Source organism: Psammomys obesus, unplaced genomic scaffold, assembly GCF_907164565.1.
Source record: "Psammomys obesus unplaced genomic scaffold, mPsaObe1.curated_primary_1811, whole genome shotgun sequence".
In the NCBI taxonomy this organism is placed as follows: Eukaryota; Metazoa; Chordata; class Mammalia; order Rodentia; family Muridae; genus Psammomys; species Psammomys obesus.
Window position 1 is genome coordinate 6078019 of NW_026593286.1, and position 24265 is coordinate 6102283.

At 38.0% G+C, this 24265-nt stretch overlaps 2 protein-coding genes across 4 annotated transcripts in view; one reads left to right on the forward strand and one right to left on the reverse strand.

The window, feature by feature from the left end:
- The window catches only part of Gigyf2 (GRB10 interacting GYF protein 2), a 130843-nt gene that overhangs the window by 54703 nt on the left and 51875 nt on the right, over positions 1-24265 (reverse strand). For 2 of the 3 annotated variants that reach the window (XM_055616279.1, XM_055616278.1), the window contains exons 7-8: positions 20127-20238; positions 18910-18950 (exon numbers count right to left, since the gene is read on the reverse strand). The exons of the other annotated variant lie outside the window; for it this stretch is intronic. In XM_055616279.1, the coding sequence (XP_055472254.1) occupies positions 18910-18950; positions 20127-20238 (153 nt within the window). The remainder of the gene's footprint in view (positions 1-18909; positions 18951-20126; positions 20239-24265) is intronic. 3 annotated transcript variants of the gene reach the window in all.
- Kcnj13 (potassium inwardly rectifying channel subfamily J member 13) lies at positions 4433-12616 on the forward strand. The gene is made up of 3 exons (XM_055616281.1): positions 4433-4528; positions 9194-9669; positions 11543-12616. Exons 2-3 carry the CDS (start codon positions 9210-9212, stop codon positions 12163-12165), a joined length of 1083 nt encoding a protein of 360 aa, XP_055472256.1. The 5' UTR covers positions 4433-4528; positions 9194-9209; the 3' UTR covers positions 12166-12616.

Genomic DNA, 24265 nt, shown 5'->3' on the forward strand with positions numbered 1-24265 from the left:
AGGCCTGCAACCTCCTAACTCACCTCTACTACATTACTCTCCGTGGTTTACTCACAGTTAAGCCCACTGGAAGTAGCCACAGATTCTAGTGAAACTGAAATAGGAAGAGGAAGATCTAGGATTTAAGCCTGGCAAGCTCCAAAAGGGCTATAGATGGTACAACTTAGGGGTGGCTTGCCAACATCCACAAGCAGAAGTAAAGTTTATTTCAATATTGCCACGGAAATAATTCTAAAATGTTTATTTCTGAAAAAAATTGCTTAGGAACAACTTTAATAGAAAAGATTTGTTCTAGAAATAAGTTTAAGAAGAAAAATATGGCTTCAAACAATACCAAAAATATTTTATAATTCTTAGTTTGGAGCCTTTCTAATCTGATTACAGTAGGTATCTGGTTGCACAAACCTGGGTAAACAGTGGAGATAGCAAAGAGACTCATGTATATAATCTAGTTTCAAAAGAATTAGAGGCTCGTGTGTGTGTGTGTGTGTGTATGTGTGTGTGTGTGTGTGTGTGTGCGCGCGCGCGCTCACGCAAGCACACTTTGTTTAGCTTTCAGGACAGTATTTCTCTGTGTAATCCAGGCTGTCCTGGAACTCAGAGATTTACCTGCCTCTGCCTTTAGACTGCTGGGACTAAAGGCATGAGCCACCATGCCTGGTAGATTTGTATATTCTTGATAAAAGTTAAATGACAAACATCAAAGTTATTCACAGAGAGTTTTAAAGATGCTATCTTATGCTCTTTTCATACCTAATAACTTTAGCGTTCTATGGTGGCTAGGGCCACAATGAGGGCCACCCACATGGGCCCTTCTCAGTGCTCAAACTCGGACCCTTCTCTGTAATGTACCAGCACTAAGACAAAGCTGAGCACAAAAGCACTCTGGTTAACTTCTTTTTAATACTTAATTTAGAAACAAGATGATTTAAAAGTGCATCTAAATCTAATGGTTGAAAACACTAGTTCCTAGCTAGAAAGAATGAAAATACTACAGCGGGTCAGAATTTTCTTTGAAAAAGTATCAGTATTAGGAATATGGCCCTACCCCTAAGCCCTCATGCTTGCTACCTGCTGGTACACACCTAAAATACCTGGGGAAGGCAGTCACCGGGAGTCTTGAACACACCAAACCGGAAAGAGAGACTAGGTGAAACAGCTATTCACAAGCTACAGTCAAGGGTCAATTCAGGGCTAAGAGTCCCTAGGACAGAAGCATGCAGTGACCAAGGATGCTTTGTTTTTCAGGGCAAGCCGCCTAAGGCTTACAGACTCTTAAAGGGGTCTATGATCTTCAAAAGGTTAAAAAAAAAAAAAAAAAAAAAAAAGGAAATCAATTAAAAAAAATTTTTTTGGCCGTTAATAGGACTGTTTTATCAGGAAACTATATTACCTACAGCTTACTTTATGTTCTTATCTCATAGTCACTTGAGGCATATAAAAGCTGCTAAAAGTACATTTGCAGTATATTATGTACAAGTAGTATCCCCCAATGACACTATATACTTGCTTCTCTTTAATGTATTAAGATGGAATAGGAGACTTCTACAAATGAAATTAAAACTGAGTGCTGGCTCCTGCCTGGTCTGGCTGGGCGGACTTCCTAAGGAGAAGGAGCGGTAAAAGGGCACCTGTGTGCGTGTTTGACTCGCAGCCAAAAGTGGTGTTTATGGAAAACTTCAGATGGAGCTCAGAGGCACTCAGCCAACAAAATCTACAGCTGTGAAACTTGGAGCTTACAAGGACCCAATCTCCAAAAGCAAAAGCGGAATTATGGGACAGACTTTGAAGCTTGTTTATGTGCAAATTTTTGTAGCAAGTGACTTTATATTTCTCTACCAAATAGTGAAAGGGAATCCCATCCAAGTGTGGACACTTGCCCTTGCTCTCAATAGTTACTAATAAATACAACTCCAGAGTGGTGAAAATAGGAGTTTAAAGTCTACACTGAAAGTCTCTCAATTTCTGCAGCCTAGCCTCTGCTCAGCTGGTGAGCACAGTTCTGAGAACACGGGAGCTTGTGCCTGGACAAGGACGGGGAGAGCTGCAGCATGTAAGAATCTGAAAACATGCCACAAGCAAGGACACACGTCCCCCTCCCACCGCCTCATATTCACAGTGTGCTAACAGCACACCCAGAACATGCCTGTCATCCCTCAACACAAAGAAGTGGAAAGAGTCTAGGTATCTTTAACACAAGGCTAAGAATATACTTAGCCAGTCAGACAAACCTGATGAAAGAGTAGGCAAAATACTACACTCCTACAAATCCTATGTCATTTTAAAGGAAACTGTAGTGTATTCGTAGAACATACACTAGACTACTTTAGCTAAAATAGGAATCGATGCCTTTAGGGAGAGAGATTTGGATTTAATAAAGACTAATATTCTTATTTATAGCACTCAGTATAATCACAATTTTTAATAAGAAAATAAATCATCAGTGGAACACTAACACTTTATGTTTCTGCACAGAAGAAATGCTTTAGATTCAATTCCAACTACCTTACTATGGGTTTTAGGGTGACAGTGGCATATCTTCTGTGCCATTATCAATGTCATCTCGGCCAAGCAAATAGCACCAACTCATAATAATTTAGATAATCAGGTGGCTGCCATGGAATACTAAGCTCCAGAATCCAAGGATAACATCCACAGTCAACCATCAGTGACCACCACTGTCCATGACAGGCCTTCAAGCTGGAGGCCTCCCAGAGCCAGCAATACTTCACGTAAGCCATTGTACGGGTGCGTGCTTGTGTGGACCTGGGTAGGTGGGTGTTGTCTGGCTGACCAATGGCTGAGATTATCTGGTAAAGATATCTATTAACTTACCATGTCATTTTTGTGCCAATGCAGTTTCAAGTAGAGTACATTACTGTAAAAGTCTGTCGGGCTCAATGGTACGTCTGTAATCTTAGTACGTGGGAAGCACAGGCAGGGAGGGGGATTTAAACTCAAGGCCACAGTAGACTATACAATCAAAATGTCTTTTTTCTTAAGGTGGTGACAGGGGAGGAGGATGTCCTAAGCTGAATGACAAGCTTTTCTGTCTTATCTACTGCTCGTGACAGTGGTGGGTATGCTAATGTGCTTCTCCTTTTTGTGGGGAAGAATGTCCCACAACTTGCTCTAGTGTTTTTGTGCTTCAGTCAGGTGTTTCCCTCAACCAGCTAGCTGGAAAAATGATACAAATTCCTATTTGCACATGCAGGGAATAAGTCTGACAGGTGAATCTCACCTTAATTACCTTCCCAGATTCTGAAGGTCAAAGGTACTATGCTGTGTCTAAACTTGCATTGAAATGCCTGACATTAATAAAACAAAGAAGGAATTAATGTCTTTTTTAAATTGTGAGGAAAAGGAGAGAAATCCACAAAGTCGGATTTCCCTTCCTAAGTAGCATTAGATTGGTCTACATTCATAACTTTCCCAGCAGGACTTTCCAAGCTTTACTTCAAACAAACAGTGTCTTTGTTTCTCAGATCCTCTTATGTGTAACATTTGATCAAAGTTTAAAAATTGGCAGCTAACAGAGGGAGAGAAAATGCTGCTCACTAGGCATTATATGAGGCATGCTTTTCAGCTCATGTGGAGGCTGTACAAGCTGGACTGCTGACATTTTTCAGGTAAAAACAAGTTCAATAGTAAGTGACAGTTCATGTGCCTTGAACATTGCTTTATTCTACTTCCTCACACATACCAAGAAAAGACTCCCCCTAAGGATCACTAAAACAAGCCTTAAGAAAATCCTTTCTTTCTTTCACCAGGGTGCTGTTTAAAGAAAAGTACAAGGCATCAAACAATCATTTTCCTAGTCAAGCCTTAAAACCAAACATAACTTTAAAACCAAACAGAGAACAAAGTCATTCCTTTGCAATTAAGAAGGGGGAGTTACTATTTCAGGTAATTAAATGACCTATACCTACTATCCCAGCCATACAGATGAGTTGGCATCTGATAAGAAAACCAGAAAAATCAGCTCATCAATTATGCCTAAACATCCTTACCCAACTAAATCGCCTTTCAAGAAATGGTGGAAAAAAGATTAGTGAAAGAGATATCTCACACTTTAACACGCAATATAAGGAGAGAGGGCTGAAAGGAAATCTTGCAGGGAATTTTATCCCTTTGAACTTTCAAATAAACTCTTAAATAAGATTATGCAAACTTACTAAAAACCGGTCCTGATTAGAGGGGAAAAATGCGCCCTTCTCCAGTCAGTTCTAGAGGCTTTCTCCAGAGCTGTTGGGCTTTGTGTTGGGTAGAAGACCTCCTAACAAACCAGCATTCTTTTCCACAGGGTCAGAGCTAATTGGCCCCCCTGCAGGCTAAGTGACCAATCACATCAACTTCAGCCGAAACCAGCCCGCACGACAGTATAAACACAGGAATGCAGCTGCAAAGCCAGTCCAAGACAGAACCTTCAAACTAGACTGCAGGTTAGAACTACCCGATCAAAAAGACAAGACTCTGCTAACTTCCCCAAGACCTACCTACCTTGGTAGGCTGACCCCACAAAGAACTGGTGAGTACATGAAGTAACTTTCATTCTTATTCTTTCCTTTAGGGTAACAGGCAAGGAAACTGACAGCAAACAGGAACAGAGGTAGACTGCTTACAACAGTGTTTTACAACAGAGATATTACCTAGACAGTCAAAACTAAGGTTTGTTCTTTTTTCTTAAATTTAAGAACTGGCAAATAGCAATACCGAAAGCATTAGTGAAGTGTAGCTTTCAGTTATTTTAGTAAAAACATGTAATATTTCATTATATAAAGAGCAGAATAAGATCCTAGAGAAAACTTGGTGGCTTTACAAAGTAACTTTTTTTTGATGGAATTAGAAAAAACACAAAATAAGCATATGGAAATGTCAAAAGAATAAATCATTATGTTTTTAATTTATTTAATCTACAAGAGATATGTATGCTAATTTAAAATTTCTTTTTAAGCAGGGAATTATTAGTGAAATAGCTTCTGTACATAAGAAATTAAAATACCAACTGTTTTCTGAGATTACATAATGGGGTTAAAATTCACTTTGTTTGTCCTAATTATAGAGGCCAGGAAAGGTGCTTAGGAGACTTTCAACACAGCCTTTAAAGTGTTTGCATAAGGCATGAACAAACACTGAACTTACTCACTCAGTGTTTCTAAGTGCAGCCTCTATCTCAACTGTCGAACAGGAATTACAGCACACCTCTACACGCACAGCAACAGAAAATGTAACCTTGAGGGATACCACCTGACGGACAGAGCAACACTGCGATTTTGATGATTAACGAAGCTGTCAAACTACCATTTTTAAAATAAGTACTTTTTCTATCATACGACTTATAAATTTATAAATGCATAACTATTCCACAGCTCCCACATACACACACAATTTTTTCACTTGTCTATTCTACTTCCTGCTGTGATCAGTTCATAAAAATCACACAAAAACCTAAATCAAGACAAATGTTTTCTAAATGCACTCAATTCAAGTACATAGCACATATCTGTAACCCTAGGATTTGGGAGATAAAAGCAGCAGTATCAGTTCAAAGCCAACTGGCTACAAGGACTAAGCTTGAGACCAGCCTGGGCTGTATAAGACCAGTCTCAAAAAGAGAGAGGGGGTGAAGGAAGGGGAGAAAGAAGGGAGCATGTAATTTAATCTCCTTTTTAACCACACTCTTTGTTTTAATCTAATGACATCTAGACAAGGGGACATGGCCGCTTGCCTAAAAGGAGAGAGCTATGCACAGAGTCAGCACCTCAGGCCATGTTCACTATCCTGTGCTCTTTGCACTGCACGGCAGTGACTGACTATGAATGCACCAGGATATGAACGCACTAAGTGAGGATCAAAATTTTAGTTCTCTCAACTACTTGCCTACAGGATCCAAACAAAAGTCAACAATGTTTCATGGGGGAAAAACAAAACCAAAAATGTTTCACTGTTTTGATACTGGCCTTTTGAGTTCCCTGCCCATGGTTTTTTCCATGTTACTTAGTCGCTGGAGGGGGAAAAAAAATGAAATTGTAGAGAACCCAGATGAACTCTGCTACAAAAAAACCGTAGATAACTAACAGCAATCATAAAAAGACCCAAGTAAAAATAGTTAAGTGTTGAAAGCAAAGTGTGTGCATACAAAAGCTCTCTTTCCAGGTGTGGAAAGAGACTTAAGCAGTCAGACTTAAGCAAACTTGTTCTGCTTTGCTTTTGTGAAGCAGGGAGCCCTTAGTGTACTCCACTAGGACAATGGCTGTGAAGTCTGAACTTAATAAGCATTCCTGAGGAACCAATATTCTGTAGTGGCTCCTGGTTTTGTTTGTTTTGCTTTTGTTTTTTGAGAGCACGCCTCACTACGTAGTGTTGGCTGGCCTACAGTTCACTGTGTGGAAGAGGCTGGGAGATCTTCCTGCTTCTGCCTCCAGAGTGCTGGGCAAATGTAGGCACCCCTAGTCCTTGTAGTGGTTTTTGAACTCAGCATTGCTCAGAAAGGCTAACCAGGGTCAAGTACCCTGGTTTTAGCACTAATTCTGGACTTGAGAGGGCTTGGGAATAATACACAGTCACTGCTACTTTTATGATCTTAGGAAATTTATTGTGTCTCACTTTCTTATAAAATGGGAATGCTATCAGTAGGTGTTACTATAAAAATTAAGAAGCATCATAAGCAACAACAAAGCAACTAATTCCTATGCAAAGTACTGCCTTTTAGCCTCCCCTGAATTTGGAATGGTGCCTAGCACAGGACAAACTATATATCAGCTATAATTATAAATAATTTCTACCGCAAGAACCATGTATGAAGCTGACATGGTTTAAGTTAGTTACCTGAGTTACAAGAGCAAGCAGAGTACCTACTAACAGTGCTAGGAACTATCAAAGACCAGCTTTAGAATATAGTACAGCATGAAAGTGGAGTATACAGCTTCTTATAGAAAAAACAATTTAACTGATTTTGCTGTTGATATCCAGACTAAGTCATAATCCAAAGCCCTCATATTATATGTATAATTTCTTGCCTTTCTGCACACTTTAGCGGTTCTATATAAAAAATGGAGACAATCATGTCTATCTTCTTACCAAATGGAAAGAAGGGTAGACAGCATGAAAGCATCTAGCACAGTGTCTACAAAGGTTTTGTTGTTGTTTCTAAAAGGAAAGAGGTCTTTCAAAATATTTTAAGAATCTAACAAAATAAGGAGCAATAAGTACGGGCTGAGGTGTGGCCCACTTGTCAGCACTTGCCAAACAACAAAAAATGCATCTAATGATTATGACAACTCACTAGGGCACTAAGTGATACAATATGAGCAGCTTTGTTTTCTAAAGTATATCACATGAAACTGAAACACCCATCTAATTTAAATTGAAGAACTATCCAGTACTCAATCAGCTCTAGCTCAAATCTGAGAAAAACATGAAAGAATGGCCCGGGTACAAGCAACAAAGATTGCAAAAGCCTCAGAACAAAAGGGAGAGTCCTACATACCTAGCTGTCCAATGTCCAAACTCAGGGACACAGAAAAAAACGGTTTACAAAACCCCAGCGTCTCCAGTCAGACTCATCAAACCCAAACACCCCTACTCTACCTTCTTCAGAATAATTCAAAAGGAAGAAAGCAGTGAGGCTTGAATGCAGTCTTCTGAGAAGACTGAGGCAAAGAAAATCCAGAGGTCACCAGCTAGGCTACCTAAGGAAACAAAAATTGGGGAGTGGGAAATGAGGGAGGAGAAGCGGTGGGTGTGCAGCGCTCTCGAGAAGCACCTTCAAAAAGCAAGGCGTTGTTCCCGAGAGGCACTACGCAGAAGTCTTATGTGTTGTATGTGCTTATCATGTCCAGGGCTGCTCTACTGATGAGACGGAGAAGGCCTGACCCTTCACGAAAACTGCTCATAGACGAGAGCTAACTACACTGACACCCTTTCAAAATTGTCATCTGACCTCAGTGCTTATTTTTGCTTGTTAAGTACTTAAAATCACTTTTTTTGGTTTATTTAGTCTCAAAGCTACTGCCATTAAGATTTAAAGGAGGGCTAAATGAGAGAGAACTCACCTGGCATGCACAAGGTTCCAGAGTCCATTCCTAGCACCAGGGGTAAGGGGTGTTATCTAGATTCATCTAGTTGGAATGTCTTTTATTGGGGTGCAGGGATACTGGGCTTTGAACCAAAGGCCTTCTATATTTTAGGCAAGTGCTTTACCACAGAGTTCCAGCCGGGAATTTCTTACTTTGCCAAGATTTAGTATGAATTAAGAATGTGTCCATTCATCATCCAGGAGAGAAACAATATACTAATATATCACGATAGCAAAATTAAACTTATTCATGAAGTTTATGAACAGGCTAAATTTAAGGAATACATTAAAATTGTGTATCTTGTGCCAATGAGACGGCTTACTGAATAAGGACAATTGTTATTAAGCATGATGACCTAAGTTTGAAGCCCCAAGGTGGAAGGAGAAAACTGATTTCCAGGTTGCCCTCTGCTTTTCAAGAGCACACATGCACCCCTGCATGCACACGCAGACACGCACACACACACACTGAATGAAAGAATAAGGAAAAAACCTCTAAAAGCTTAATATAATGTAAGTTGTCCTAGTACTAAGTTTGGCCTCGAACATATGCAGAGGTCTGGGGATGCAGACCAATACGGAGTGCTTGTCTAGCATGCCCAACGCCCAGGACTCTGCGTTCAAATACCAGCAACTGTAACACAAAAGCAAAACAAAACAAGCTTGTAGACAATCTAATACTAATTTTCCAAATGATTTTTACTTATTCATGGAATAAAAATGCCTATGTATTTAAATCTAGTCTTTTAAATTATCATTATTCATAATTATCAGCAATTTTTAAAAATTTATAATTTAGAAATAACATTTAGTTAACTCAATAAATACTTAAAGCCTAGATTTGTGCAAAAATGACATGTAGGTCATTTAAAAAAAAAAAAGCACAAATCATAAGCCTCATCCTCCAGAATTCCAAATATATTTAGAAAACAAAGTATCATACAGTATTTTTATAGTCACTCAAGGAAAGTGTAGGAAATACACTAAAGTAATGCATAACTAGTTAACAAATGAATGACTTGACCAGTAATGGCCCTCTCCCGTAAACACTAAAAGAAAGGTTCAGAACTCATGAATATCACCTCTTAAGGGCTAACTATTTTACTCCTGTTTCAGAGAATTACAGCCTGAGATGGACAGCAGTAACTGTAAAGTTAATGCTCCTCTCCTAAGTCAAAGATACCGGAGGATGGTCACAAAAGACGGCCACAGCACACTTCAAATGGATGGTGCTCAAAGAGGTCTTGTGTATCTTCGGGATGCGTGGGGAATCCTAATGGACATGCGCTGGCGCTGGATGATGCTGGTCTTTTCTGCTTCTTTTGTTGTCCACTGGCTTGTCTTTGCAGTACTCTGGTATGTTCTAGCTGAGATGAATGGTGATCTGGAACTAGATCACGATGTCCCACCTGAAAACCACACTATCTGTGTGAAGTACATCACCAGTTTCACAGCTGCATTCTCCTTCTCCCTGGAGACGCAACTTACAATTGGTTATGGTACCATGTACCCCAGTGGTGACTGTCCAAGTGCAATCGCCTTACTTGCTATACAAATGCTCCTAGGCCTCATGCTAGAGGCTTTTATCACAGGTAATTATTTTTGTTCTATAAAAAAAAAAAAATGCTACAAGTCTTTTATGAAGTATATAGTTCATGAAGGCAAATCTATTGTAAGTAATTTATTTGTATTATTATAAGCAGGTGATGCCAAAGAAAGAAAAGAAACAATCTAGGGACAAACAATAGAACTATATAAAGAATACTGGAACTACATAAGAAAAAGGACCATATGTCATTAACTTGCAGGAATATACTATGCAAAAGTAAAAACAAAAAGCCTAAAAGTAATTCTCACAGAAGCTATTTTGCTAAATATGTGAGTAAGTATATAAAATGCAAATTTTAACAGTCATGCTACCTGACATATATCTGACCTTTTATCTCTTTTCTTATGGTGAAACTTTCTCCCCTGAGATCACATACTGAGCAGGTACTCAACACAAGCAAGCCCAAAGCAACACACTCAGCACCATGTTTTAAAGTTACAGATACACACAAAAATGCAATGGGATATGGCCATAAATACCTGCTTATATGTCTGGTAACATGGAAGACGCCTCCCTGTAATAGGACTGGCTCTTTTTATATAACATATACAATTAAAAACAACACACACTAATAGACTATAGAAGATAAGCACTGGGTATCATGAAAAATGACCCAATGTGCTACCAACTGGCTCTGCATCCTGTAACAAATCACTTAACTTCAAGAATGTTCACATTGGCTCAGTTCTTAGATAAATTTAAGATAACTTATGTATTTAAATGGGAAAATATTTAAATTTCTGTACTAACCCCTAACTATATTTGCTATTTCCTTCAATTATGAAGTTATACAAAAATATATATGACATGCATATTAAACTCTCTAAAGGATGGGTTGAGGGATAGATGATGAATACACTGACGAATGGGTGGCTTGATATACCCCCACCAGTAACTTTGGTATAAATGGAAGGAGGTATTTTAAGTCAAACTACAATACTTCAGAATTCCAGTATAACCCACTGCTAGATTTTGCTACTGCATATATACGGCATATGTATCACAGTGTATTTTAACTGAATGTCAATATATTTGACTTCCTCTCTTTATTTTTAACATAAGCACTTATAACATAAATATGAGGTCTGTAAAAATGACTTAGTGGTTAAGGGCACTTGTTGCTCTTTTAGAGAGGACATGGGTTCAGTTCGCAGAACACATGCGGCAGCTTACACAATGCCTTTTTCTGGCCTCCTTGGGCACCAGACACACATGCAAAACTATAATTATTATATGGATTGAATATGCCTCACCAGCCTGCCCAACAGGCTCTGTGCCACGAGAATGGTTAGGAAACCCTCATCTACAGCTTGGGGTGGGACACAGTAAATATGTACTTAAAAGATACACTTATAAGATCACCTTATATCCAGTGTCCCCCAAAAATAGCCTTCTAGAAATTTCAAAGTTAAAATTTCTTTACTGCATCACTCCTTCCAGCCTCACCTCTTCCAATCACCTGCTCTGAACCTACTCTTCATTTCCATCCAAGTTACACAACTGTGACCATGCTCAATTATTTTCTATTAGTTCTTTTTAAAGTAAAAGCATAGAAAATGATCAGTTCATGAAATTTGTAACTTACAAGATCAAGTTTTACATTTCTTCATAACAAATCAAATCTTCTTACCCATTTTAAGATCATGGGTTTTTGCTGGTTCTTAGCAGAAATGTTATATACCCTTTGAAAAATTCAGTTAAGTAAGATTACCCTAAATTAACAATGGGATGAATTTCTTACTCAGTGAGATGTGAGAAATATGTAACAACTTGACATGCTCTTCTCATTCAGTAGATGTACTGAGATTTAAAGTTTTCTGTTAAAAAAAAAAAAATTTCAATGGTTTTTAATTTAGGTGCCTTTGTGGCGAAGATTGCACGGCCAAAAAACAGAGCTTTCTCAATTCGATTCACTGACTTAGCAGTAGTAGCTCACAAAGATGGCAAACCTAATCTTATCTTCCAAGTGGCCAACACCCGGCCCAGCCCCCTGACCAGTGTTCGGGTCTCAGCTGTACTCTATCAGGAGAGAGAAAATGGTGAACTCTACCAGACCAGTGTGGACTTTCACCTTGATGGCATCAGTTCTGAGGAATGTCCATTCTTTATCTTCCCGCTAACCTACTACCATACCATCACACCATCAAGTCCTCTAGCTACCCTGCTCCAGCATGAGAACCCTCCACACTTTGAATTAGTTGTGTTCCTCTCAGCAATGCAAGAAGGCACTGGAGAAATCTGCCAAAGGAGGACATCCTACCTACCCTCTGAGATCATGTTACATCACCGATTTGCAGCTCTGATGACTCGAGGTTCCAAAGGTGAGTATCAAGTCAAGATGGAGAATTTTGACAAGACTGTTCCTGAGCATCCAACTCCTGTGGTCTCTAAGAGTCCACACAGGACTGACCTAGATATTCATATCAATGGACAAAGCATTGACAATTTTCAGATCGCTGAAACAGGGCTGACAGAATAAGACTCATCCACACCATTCTACTTCTTAATGTATTAAATATATCCAGCCAGTTATGCAGCTATTTTCCTTCAATGTATCTACTGTTTCCTTGTTCTCAATGCTGATTATATCATAGTAATCATGTCTATGCCCACAAAAAAATGGCTAAGCTAACTATACACATCCCAGAAAACAAAACAGTCTAGTTACCAACTTTATATCATCGATAATCTGCTCTTATCAAGGCAACTCAATCTGATAGGTATCAATACTAAGCAAATTTGCAAAGATGGAGCATGGGATCAGTAATGAAGACAAAGTAGAGAGTAAAGGCGACCACAGCTGAACTCTTAAGAAAGCTGCCTCTCATTTTCATCTGTAAACTCAAGCAACAGTCTAGTTTCAAACCTAGATTCCTGGGTGGAAAGCTGATTTCACAATATTTAGCAAACACCCTTTTACAACTTTTATTTTTTCAAGAAAGCAAACATGATTCCTTTGATTCTTTAAGCTACAAAACTGGGGTCAGTATTATCTCCCCAATTTCTCATAGCTAGAAATAAAAGTACAAAAGAAAAATAACAATATGGATTTATAAACAACTCCAAAAAGCATTTAAATACAAAACCCAAACGCGCGCACGCGTGCGCATGTGTGTGTATTAATTTATTTCTGGTGGAACAAGTCAGGAAAGCTATGGCCCAGACAGAACCTGCAGGGTGGTATTTCTAGCTGAGAGATACATGTTTCTACTATTTCAAATGTTGTTTGCATAATACTCAAGTAGTGATCTAAAAGCTAAATCACCTGTCATCTGAGTGCTTTCACCCTGAGTAAAAGTATTCTCTTCATACTCAATGACATAAAAGTCCTACAAACTACCTAAATACAAATGTATATTTAAGTTTTTATAGATACAAAGGCTTAATTAAGATATAACTCAACTAGGAAAAAAAAAAACACCAATAGATAAAGCAAAAAATTAGGTAACAAAAGTATTTTCAAACCCAAATTCCTGTTTCCAACATCAAATAGTTTTTTCTATAAACACAAAATGAGTGTTTACTCACCAGTAGGAGGCTGGACTAGATGATCTCTATTATTTCTTTCCAAGTCTAATATTCCATGAAAATTATGCTTTCTCTGCCTGTTTTTATTTTATATACACTAAGATGAACCCCTTTTTATACCCAACTTAAGATACTTCTTTAAATAATTTTCATTTCAATTAAAAAACTGAGCGGTCCTCTTGCAAAACAAAAACCAAAAGAAAGAAAGAAAATTTATACTATCAAGTTTCAAAGAGATCTGCATGCTTTCTCTTCTATTTCCCTTATTCGGGATGAAATGGGAAAAGTAAAAGATTAACTTTCACTGAAGTGGATGACCAGGCTCAATCATTTTGAAATACATACTAAGTAACAGTAAATGCTACAGAAAGCAGCAAGTTGCATTTTTCTACTCTTTGACAGAAGGATAAGAAAATAAAGAACAACTTTGGAGTACCCTAAGACTGACAATAGTAGAAGACTATTATTAAGAACACAAAACCTATTTATTATAAAGTTTTTGCTGTCTAAAAATTGCAGATATATACTCTTCCGTGGCAGGCAGACCAATTTCAGACTGCTGATAAGGAGCAGAAATTTCTATTAACAAGATTAACCTGACATTTGAAAATAAAACCGTATCTGAGACTCCTCTGAATGTTCCTACATTACTTACATTGATTTCAAGTTTATCAAGCTTCCTGAGGAGACACTTGAAACCCAAATCTCCCTACGGATGCTTCATGTTCCCCAATTAAGTCAGATCTTTTTATAGTTACTAGTCAGATAAAATCTGACATCTGAAAATTAAATAAGATTACCTCAGCACACACCAGTAACAATTCTTTAGTTGGTAAGGGCTAGAGAGATGGCTCTGTGGTTAAGAGCACTGGCTCATCTTCCAGAGGGTCCTAGGCTTGATTCCCAGCACCCGCATGGCAGTTCACAACCATCTCTTTAACTGCAGATACAAAGGAGATCCATTGTCCTCTTCTGGCCTCCTCAGGCACTAGGCACTTATATGGTGTACAGACATTCATACAGGCAAAATATTCATATTTATAAAATAAAAATAATTTTACAGGAAATGTAATCCAATATCACTGTTCAGGGACCAGAAAAATTCTGGGAGTGTTGTTTGCAATTCTTTCATTTATTTCAAAGAATCATCGTTCCTAGGACTAAGTTTTCTGCAGAAAGACCATTATCCCCTTAGGAATATGAAACATAAATGGAAAGTAGAAGGAAATCATTAAGAACTAATATAGTCATCAATGAAGACCACTTAACAACCAAGTAAGGTTACTTTTGGAAACCAGTAACAAAGCATGACAGTTTTAACAAACTAAAGACAAGCAGTACCAAAAATCTTCAGTTTAGATTTACGCTTGAAAAGTATATACTACATCTGCCAGGAAAAAAAAAAAAATCTGTAACTTAAAATACAACAACAACAAAAACCAATGTCTATTTCCAAGTACTTCACACTAAATGTATATTGTATCTTGCAATTCAAGTTGATAGTATCTATGTTGATGGATGTAAGAGTACTGTACTATTTTTAGATACTTCACATGAAAATGTACAATGTGTCATACTTCGCTGAGCCTACTGATGTCATGAGGATTATTTGTTTTTAATAATAATTTTCATTGCCCTCTCATAGAAGCATATACAAGATGATCACAGGAACTCATCTCTCCTGTGCAGCAATCAATTCCTGTTGAACAGGACTTAAAAATCTTAAAAAAGATTCAGGTCATTTTTTTTACCTATATAGTCTTCCAAAGATGCTCACAGGGGTAAGACATGATTCTTACCCAGATACTTGTAATCCTACGTATTTATCTTCACATATAAAGCTAACACGTGTGCTAGGTCTATAGGTCAGTAGCAGAGCACTTTCCCAGTCTTCACAAGACCCTGGGGTTTGATCCCCCCGCCATCAAAATAAATAAATGAAAACTTTAAAGCAAATATATAGTATGACCCTTCTCTAATTATAAAAGTAACAAGTTGAAGCTGGGGAGATGATTCAGTGGGTTACTGTGTAAACACAAGGACCTGAGTTCAAATCCTATAATCCATGTAAAAAAGTAAGAGATATCTCTATGTACCTGTAACCCCAGAACCGGGAATGGGAGAACAGGACAGACAGACTTGCCGGCTAGCCAAACTAACCAAAATCGCTTCTGGTTAAATAAGGTAGAAAGTAACAGGGAAATCACAACATGCTTCTCTGGCCTCTACATACATTTCAATGGGTATAGGCATAGACATGCTCACATGCACAACTCATATACACACAAAAGTAATAATAATTCCCCCCCCCAAAAAAAAACAAGTCATTTTGGTATCTTTAATAATTGAATTATCTTAATTTGACATTATAGGACATCTCCCAATTGATGAATGTATTAGTTTGTCCCAATTAACTTGGAAAGTGCTGTGATTATTACTAACAAATTATAATCCACATCACTTTCCTCAAGTGTCAGTTACTCACAAAAGCAGACCAGACTCCTGAACACTAACCTGGACTCACCCTACCAACGCGTCCCATTAGATGTGTGAGCGCTGTACTATATACAGGCCAGTACTCGTGTACCCTCTTTAATCACATTCTTCTCACATTTCACACCTATGTTGTTATGGAGTCACCTTCTCTTTTTTTGTGACTGTTGTCAAGTCGAGGAAAGGGGGACTTTTTTAGAGCAGGCTAGCCTTGGACTTAAAGTGATTTGCCAGCTTCTTTCTCCCCAGCTGCTATCAACTCGCCAACACCACACCTACTTGGGATTCACCTTATCAAAGACATACATATAGAATACAAAACACTTTTACTGCCTAAAACAGGCTGGTTAGGAAAACTAATAAGATCCAAATGATAACTACAAATGATGACAATGAAGTAAAACAAACTTTTACTCATTCTTTCCTGCCACTAAAGTATCAAAGTTAAAAATCAAGTTATACTTGGGCTGGGCATAGTAGTACACACCTTTAATTCCAGCACTTAGGCATAGGCATATGGATCTAGGTATGAAACTAGCCTTTTCTGCATAGTGAGTATCAGGTCAGCCAGGGAAAATAGAAAGACTCTGCCTAAAAAAAAATAAAATCAAGCTAATCTCACCAAGAGATTTCACTACTTCACCAAGGTACCATTTGAGAAACTGTTATACCATTTTAAGAATATGTTTAACACCTGCCTCTGTGAACCTTCCATTATTCTGACTTTGAAATTCAAGCAGGTCATGTCTTAGTTCTTGCTCCTCTCATCTGTAAGCCAGTATTTGTAGGGAACCTGCAAACCTTTTTCCAAGTTCTGCCCTGCCCACGGTTTCATCTCTTATCTGAACAAGCCATGTCCTTGATGCACTCACCACCACAAGGCTTCAACTGCTGTGGCCTCTTACTACAAAGCATGACCCTTTTATCCAAGATGTGACCCCAAAAGTGAGCACAAAGCTAAGGCTATCTAACAGCACTAAAAGTAATGGGGGATGGGTATTTGCTAGAGAGACGACTCACTTCCCACTCTTGAAGCAAACCAGTTTCCCAGCACCAATATCAGGTGGCTTAAAGTTACCTGCAACTCCAGCTCTATCAAACTTGACATCCTCTTCTGGCTTCCATAGGCAGCCACATGCAAATGCACATACATACACATAAATTTAAAAAAAAAAATCTTAAAACAAATAAAAGGCAATGAGCTTTCCATCTTCTGGCTCCCTGGGGTAATTTAGATCTAGTAATTACTGCTCTGAGCTGTAAGGGCATTGCAGAGGTCATCTGATAGAAGGCTGAGTCTTTCCCCAAGAGGCTACTCCATACTTCAACTCTTTAATTATTTACATAAGACTGAAATTTCTGTTGTTAAATTTTCATTTCATTAGATTTGACTTTTTGTTACATGTTAATTCTGATCTCAAGTTAAAATTTTCCTACTCTACAGACTACTTCCTCTGAGCACTAAATGATTTGAAAATCTGACCAGTAACTAACAATTTTCTCCAAAGCAAACATTAGAACCTGCACAGGGCTATTACATAATTAGGAATTCAATATTTGTTAAATGAATAAGTGATTTCAAATACGCTAAGATATTATCTTCTCATTTTACTTTGAGAATAAGAACTACAGGAACTTAAAGTAAACAAGAACTGCTGACTCTGAATCCTATACTAATTATCCTTCATCATCTCTCTATGATCAAGGGCAAAAGGGCTGAATCCAGGTCCCGAAGAGATGGCTCAGCAGTTAACCCTGCCTGCTCCTCTTCCAAAGGTCCTGTGGTCAGCTCCCAGCACCCACATAAAGTGGCTCACAACCACTGTAACTCAAGGTCCAAAGCCTCTGTGAGCACCCATACCCACACTATCCACACAAAGAGACACATACACACATAACAAATGTTTTTAAAGTACTGAATCTGGTAAGGATGGGAACAAAGGTCCTGACAACTCTCTTCAGGAAACCATCACAAAATGGGTGAAGTGTGACAGTAAATTACCTAGTCAAATCCAAATTTCTTCATGCACCATTCATTTAATGTCATTTCATTAATGAGAACCAAGAAATTCCAATGCCCCATTAATGAGACTTTAAATCATAAATGTTTAAATGAGTTTTACATGGAAACAGTGAAATGAAACTGATCATTCTAACTTCCTTGTTTTTAAAACCATCTACACTCAATTCAGTCTGTGAAAAGTATTTGTAGACTTAATGTGTTCATCAGAAATGTTAATCACAATCATACTCTGTAGAATATTTTTGGTATTTGAAGGAATATATAAAAACTGAAAAATTTCAAATGTGTACTAATACTATGAATTGGAGCCTTTTATTTTTTCATTAAATATTAATGCACACCACCAATTTATCAGTCAAAAAGCCCATCTTAAGATTACAAATTGACTAAATCATCATAAACACTAAGTCATCTTTTATTAAGTTCCTCTTAGGTAGATACCTTTTACTATGTAATTTATTTGGCTGCTCACATCTCACAAGAAGAAATATACATATAAAAATATATATTATATAAATCTATAAATTTCTTCTACATATATACAGAATATGTATATATACCTATACATATATACAAATTTCTCTATGTGGAGGGAGAGAGAGAATAGAAAGCTAGGCCAGCCAGATAGCAGGTAAAGGTACTGCTGTGTTTGAGCTCCAGAACCCAAATGAAGGCATGAAAGTAAGACAGAATCAACTGCACAACTTTCACATGCATGATGTGGTATGCGTGTTTCCCCAGCTCCACATATACATATCATGCACACCATAGTCCACTAGTTGATTAAAGTAAGAATACTGAGTTTTAGCCTTTGCCTCCTCACACAAAAACCAAGGTTCCAGTTCAGCACCTTCCCTATTCTCCCCTATACACTCCACATCAATAAATGAGTAACCAGATTAGCTCCTGATGTAAAATTTCAGTCCAACCAAGAATCTAAATGAAAACACACAACCCTAAAACACTGAGGACATCTTAATGGTGTATCCATCACTACTGGTCTCACCCTCGAAAGGCCTAAATAACCACGGGGGACTCTAAAGATAGTGTTACAGCTCCACCTACTGGATCCATGCAGGTAACAGTTAATCTGTGCTGAATTTATCCTTCTGTGTGGGCCTTGTTCGCACTAATAATACCAGGAGTCCAGGAGGTATTTCAAAACAGTAAGATCCTTACCTACATCTTTTCTTCCTGGTTTTTCAAAGCGCCTGTCACCCCTAAAAAGACAAAATAAATTTCAAAAATGCCTTAAAAGTAAGAGAGATTTCCTATCATGATACTCACTTTCCTGTACTCCCTTTAATAGCAGTTCCACACTAGTTAATATTTAGAAAATACAGGAAAGCATAATGATACAAAACAAGAATTCCACCACATCACCTACCAAATTTTAGCTTCTAATGACTAGAATGTTATTCTTTTTAGCTAGAAACACGATACACTATTTTATACAATACTTTGGCAATGTTTTCCTACATGGTTAAATTTCCTCTGTTTGTGGTCCCTGAGTACTAACCCCAGAGCCTCAGGGTATGGGGCATGACAGCTACCACTGTTATAACCATAACCCTTCTACCTTTACTTTGAGATCAAGGCTTATCCTTAACTGCAAAGATTATATATTATATTCTACTGTGTAGAAATTTCATTATCTAATGGCACCCTCATCTGTTTAGACTGTTGCCATTGTTTTATATTATAAATGCTACAATGGATATTCCTTTACATCTAGCATTATGCATCATTTATCTTGTCAGACTTCAAAGAGATGCATTTACTTTTATCAACCAACAAAATGACAGCACTTCCCACTGAGAGTTAATCAAATAACAAACCAATTATTCATGTTTACACTAATTTATTCATCTATTCATGCTTATAGTTTTAAACAAGGATCATATAAATCTTTGAATAAAGTTCTGTAATTGTACCCAGAGGCTTCAGCTCTGTAAAAAGCAGGAAATGGGTAAGTTCTGCATTTCCAGAATGTTCTTTCTTTGGCAGAGCACATGGAGAGGAGACAGGTTTCCCACACAATCTCTGTAACTCTCTGGACACACTATGTAAGCCATTTTGGTTTGGAACTCATGATTCTTCTGTGTTAGCCTCCCAAGTGTTGGAATCACAGGAATATGTAACCCTGTACCACTCACAAAAGGAACTCGGTGTGCTTTGTTTTCTTTGGAGTACTGAGGACTGAACCTCCCCAGAGAGCTGATGGGTTATAATCCTAGCCCTTTGTTCCATTTTTATTTTGCTAAATTGCTGGATAGCTTGAGCTCCAGAATCTCCTCCCTCAGCCTGCCAAGTAACTGACATTGCAGGGAAGTACTATGGAGTGAGTTTTATAGACCAACAAAACCCTTACATTACCATCTGAACACTTCAGTTACCTTTCTTCCCAGCTTTGTGATCTATGCATTTCCCTGCCTCCTCCTCGCCCGAACACACCCTCTACTTCATCAAAACTTCTTTGGTAGAAACCACCTTCACCTCTACCTCTGCCTGAAAAATGAGAAAACAGGGGAGGGAGATAGTCAGAAACCAATATCCAGCATAGGTTCAACACTGAAGGCTAATTTCTGTAATGTTGTATCTCTCTGTACAAAGCAGCATGTCTACACTTAAGTATTTATCCAGGCCTGTTATATAATAGCTCTGACGTAGCTCAAGTATGGGTCGGAAAAAAGAAAACAAAAAAACACTACTCAAAGAATCCCAGTCCTAAATAATAAACAGTACCGACAGAAAGCTCTTCAATGAAAAGGTCAACAATGAAATCTAAGAAATTCAATGAACCATTATAAATTGAATATTTTAGTGGACTGTTTTCAATAACTACTGGGAAAATCTTAATATGGGAATATGGGGAGTTTATAGAGATAAACTATAGTGGAAAATGTCAAGCTCAATAAAATACTCTTATCTAAACCCCCCCCCCCAAGAAAAACAGAAGTGACTTCTACAACTGTAGGATTGTGAATTGCATTCTTACAGGATGAAAGGCATCCTTCACACTTTTTATTCAATCTTAATGTAAAGAAAATAGCAACACTAAGTTCAAACCATAGAACAGTTGGAGTACAGGGACTTAAGAGATTCTGCAAGTCAAATGTAAACAAGTCAAATGTAAAGGCTGTATGCTTAACTATCAACCTGTGACTCTGCTCATTCGTTATCCCAGCAGAAATACCTTTACAGAGTCAAGTGTGGTGGAGCATGCCTAAAATCTCAGCACTGGGGCCTGAAGCAGAGAACTTCAGAGAAAGTTCAAAGCCACCCTATGCTATATCAAGAATGACTCAAAAGCCAAGAAAGAATAAAAAAAAAAAAAAAAAAGACAGAAAGGGAGAAGGGGAAAGAGAGGAAGGAAAAAAAAAGAGGAGAGGGAGGCACTCACAAGTATGAAAACCATCATGCAATGCATATAGTTTCAACCGTGATAGACTTCTTACCATAACCACAGTTCAACCAGAATATAATAGAACTAAAAAGTTCATAGTAATTAGAGACTTATGTTACTCAAGTATTTGTGGTAATTCTGGTCTAAAAAAATCCACTTTACTGGTAGTTACATAAAAACATGGCATATTTTGACAGCATGTAGAACACAGTACATGACTGACAATGAACAGCTATGTTATTGATTTGGGCATATACTATACTACATTTTCGAGTGTACTTATTTTAAATTTACTGTAAAATAATACCCCATTTATACCACCAGCAGCAGCAGCATATCATCTAAGCTTGCGTAAATTATAATGCTCACATATCAATGAAAATAAAGTGACCTAATGAAGCATTTAACAGGCCGTTTCTTGTGAAATAAGGCACGACTACATATATGTATGAAAATGAACACTGCAATTTCTAAATACTAGAAACAACCCATTGATTGGCTACATAAATTCAATATGAAACCATAGAAATCAAGTACCTTTGGTACCCAACGACAAAAGCACACTCAAGAACAATGTGTGTGTGTGTGTTTGTTCATGTGTGTTAGTCTGCACTGCACAGCTGAGATGTGAGCAGCAAGCAATACACACTATCAGCTTTACACATTCTGTACAGTTTTTTTCTGTACAGTTGGATACAATTGCATCCAACACAGATAAACTGGAGAAGGCCAGGGAGTCCTGGGAGTCTGAGGTGCATTTATAACAAAAGATATCTTTGCAACTGTCTTTAGCTTCATTTCTCTGAGACAGCAAAACGATCAGAAGAAAATGGAGCTTTATTTTGTATATTGTGCTGTGTACCTAATCCAGCACATTACAAATGCCAGTTAAACGCTTTACCACAAAAATATATCTCCAGCTCCAAAAGACAGATTCTGAATGAGGCATCCAATGAACAAGTAACTTCAAGCATCCATGCATTTGTTCTAGTTGTTCACCATAATCTACCAGGAACTGACTTACAATTTCAGGGCACTTCTGTAACTAAGAAAGTACACAGAATTATATAGGAGTAATCTGAGGAAAAATGGATATTCTCTTAACTAGACTTAAGTATCTATTTTATCTCTACAATAGAAGTGAAAGACACAGTTCAACTATAATAAAAGTTGTCTTCCAGTTTCATCACTTTGAGCCAACATAAATTCAACTTATAATTTAAGTAGCTTCCCCTCTGCCCCACATTCAGAATATGTACATATTTTATTTAAACTCCTAAATTAACTTAATAGGAATTAAATTTAAATATTTAATAGTAATTAATGAGGATGAGGAAAAAAGTCCTCTCTCTTTTTCAAGATTAATTCAGTCCAGGCTGGATGGATGGCTCAGCAGTTAACCTCACACGAGGGAGCTGCACATGAGCAGACTGAGTGGCTCCCACTTGGTGGCGACAACTGTTAACTCCAGCTACTGATGGTCCAGTGCCCTCTTCTGGCCTCTGAGAGCACCTGTTTTCAAGTACATTCCCACACAAAGGCAGAAACATACACATGTAATTTTTAAAATAATTTATTTAACTTTATGTGCATTAGGGTGAAGGTGTCAGATTCCTTGAACTGCAGTTACAGACAGTTGTGAGCTGCCGTGTGGGTGCTGGGAATTGAGCCTGGGTCCTCTGGAAGAGCAGCCAGAACTCTTAACCACTGAGCCACCTCTCCAGCCCCACATGTAATTTTTTAAAGATTTATTCTCACGTGCATTGGAGTTGTACCTGTATTTGCATGCCTGTGCGAGAGTGCCAAATCCCTTACAGCGAGAGCTACAGGCAGTTGTGAGCTGCCATGTGGGGGCTGGGAACAGAACCCACATCTTCTGGAAGAGCAGCCAATGCTCTTAACCACTGAGCCATCTTTCCACCCTACACATGTCATTTTTAAAAACACTATTATTCCCGGCACTTACGAGGCAGAGGCAGGTGAACCTCTAAGTTTGAGGTTAGCCTGGTCTACACAGTGACTTCCAGGACAGCCAGGGCCACACAAAAAATAAAAGCAAAAATTGTGAGGTAACCTATCTTAAAGATTCATTTTGAAGAAATCGTTCTGGTCTTGAAATAGATGAATATTAAAAAAAAAACAAAACAAAAAAAAAAACAACAACAACAACAAAAAAAACAGTTCTTGGGTGACCAGAAAAAAAAATTCAAAGAAAAACACATTAAATATTTTCTGTAGTTCTGACTGGTCCCAGCGCTACGCATGTGACGGAAGCTTTATCAATGAGAATAGTCTTAGAGAAAAAGCAGATTCCCAACTTACCACATTTAAGTCATCTATAAATGTGATTACCATACACAGGAATAAAACAGAAAACATAATGTGGTCAGCATTTTACACTTTAAGGACGGTCCTATTACCTGAAGTTTCACCCAAATCTTTTTAAAAATTAAAACATGCTTCCTTTTAAAAGCGCTAAAGGTGCAGTTGACAGTTTATGGATGTTTTCTAACATCCAGACCCCATAAAAAAGAAAGACTGTTTCCACTAGCCATCTGTTCTCTTCAATTTTACTAGGTCAGAATATTTTGAAGTCTAGAAGCCAGTAGATTTGCATGAGTTTTTCCTGGAGTTGGAAAGAGATATTACAATCAGAAGAAAAGTCACAATAACCACTATTTAACCAGTGAGTTAAAATTAAGTGAAAATACAAAGCCACAAGCTTCACAGGCCATTGTGACCATAGCACTCCAAGTATTTTCACAAAGCTAAGTGCATCCATTTGAATAGTTCTGTACTCTGCAACATTGGCGTGTGGAATTTACTACTTGTGCGTCATGGCTTTGTGTCATTTATATGGGGTTTTATGTAAGCTCTGATTATAAAAACTTTTACTTCAAAGAAGCAACAGGAAAACTCACCACTCCTCCACTTGTTTCTATTTGTTGTTGTTTAGGGGTATTATACTTGTTGGGATGGGGGAGGGCATGGTTTGGTGGCTGTTGCTATAGGGGAGCCTACTATAGCTCAAGTCAGCCTTAAACTCTCAATATAGCTGAAATTTGTGATTAAATTCCTGGCCCTCCTGACAAGAGCAACCTTCCCCCAACCCCCAAGTTCTGGGATTAC

What these genes read in the sequence shown, in the direction of transcription:
- Kcnj13 (XM_055616281.1), top strand. Translation starts at nt 9,210, where the DNA reads ATGGACAGCAGTAACTGTAAAGTTAATGCTCCTCTCCTAAGTCAAAGA. An exon ending in GCTAGAGGCTTTTATCACAG is followed by an intron (nt 9,670 to 11,542) that starts GTAATTATTTTT and finishes TTTTTAATTTAG; the next exon opens with GTGCCTTTGTGGCGAAGATT.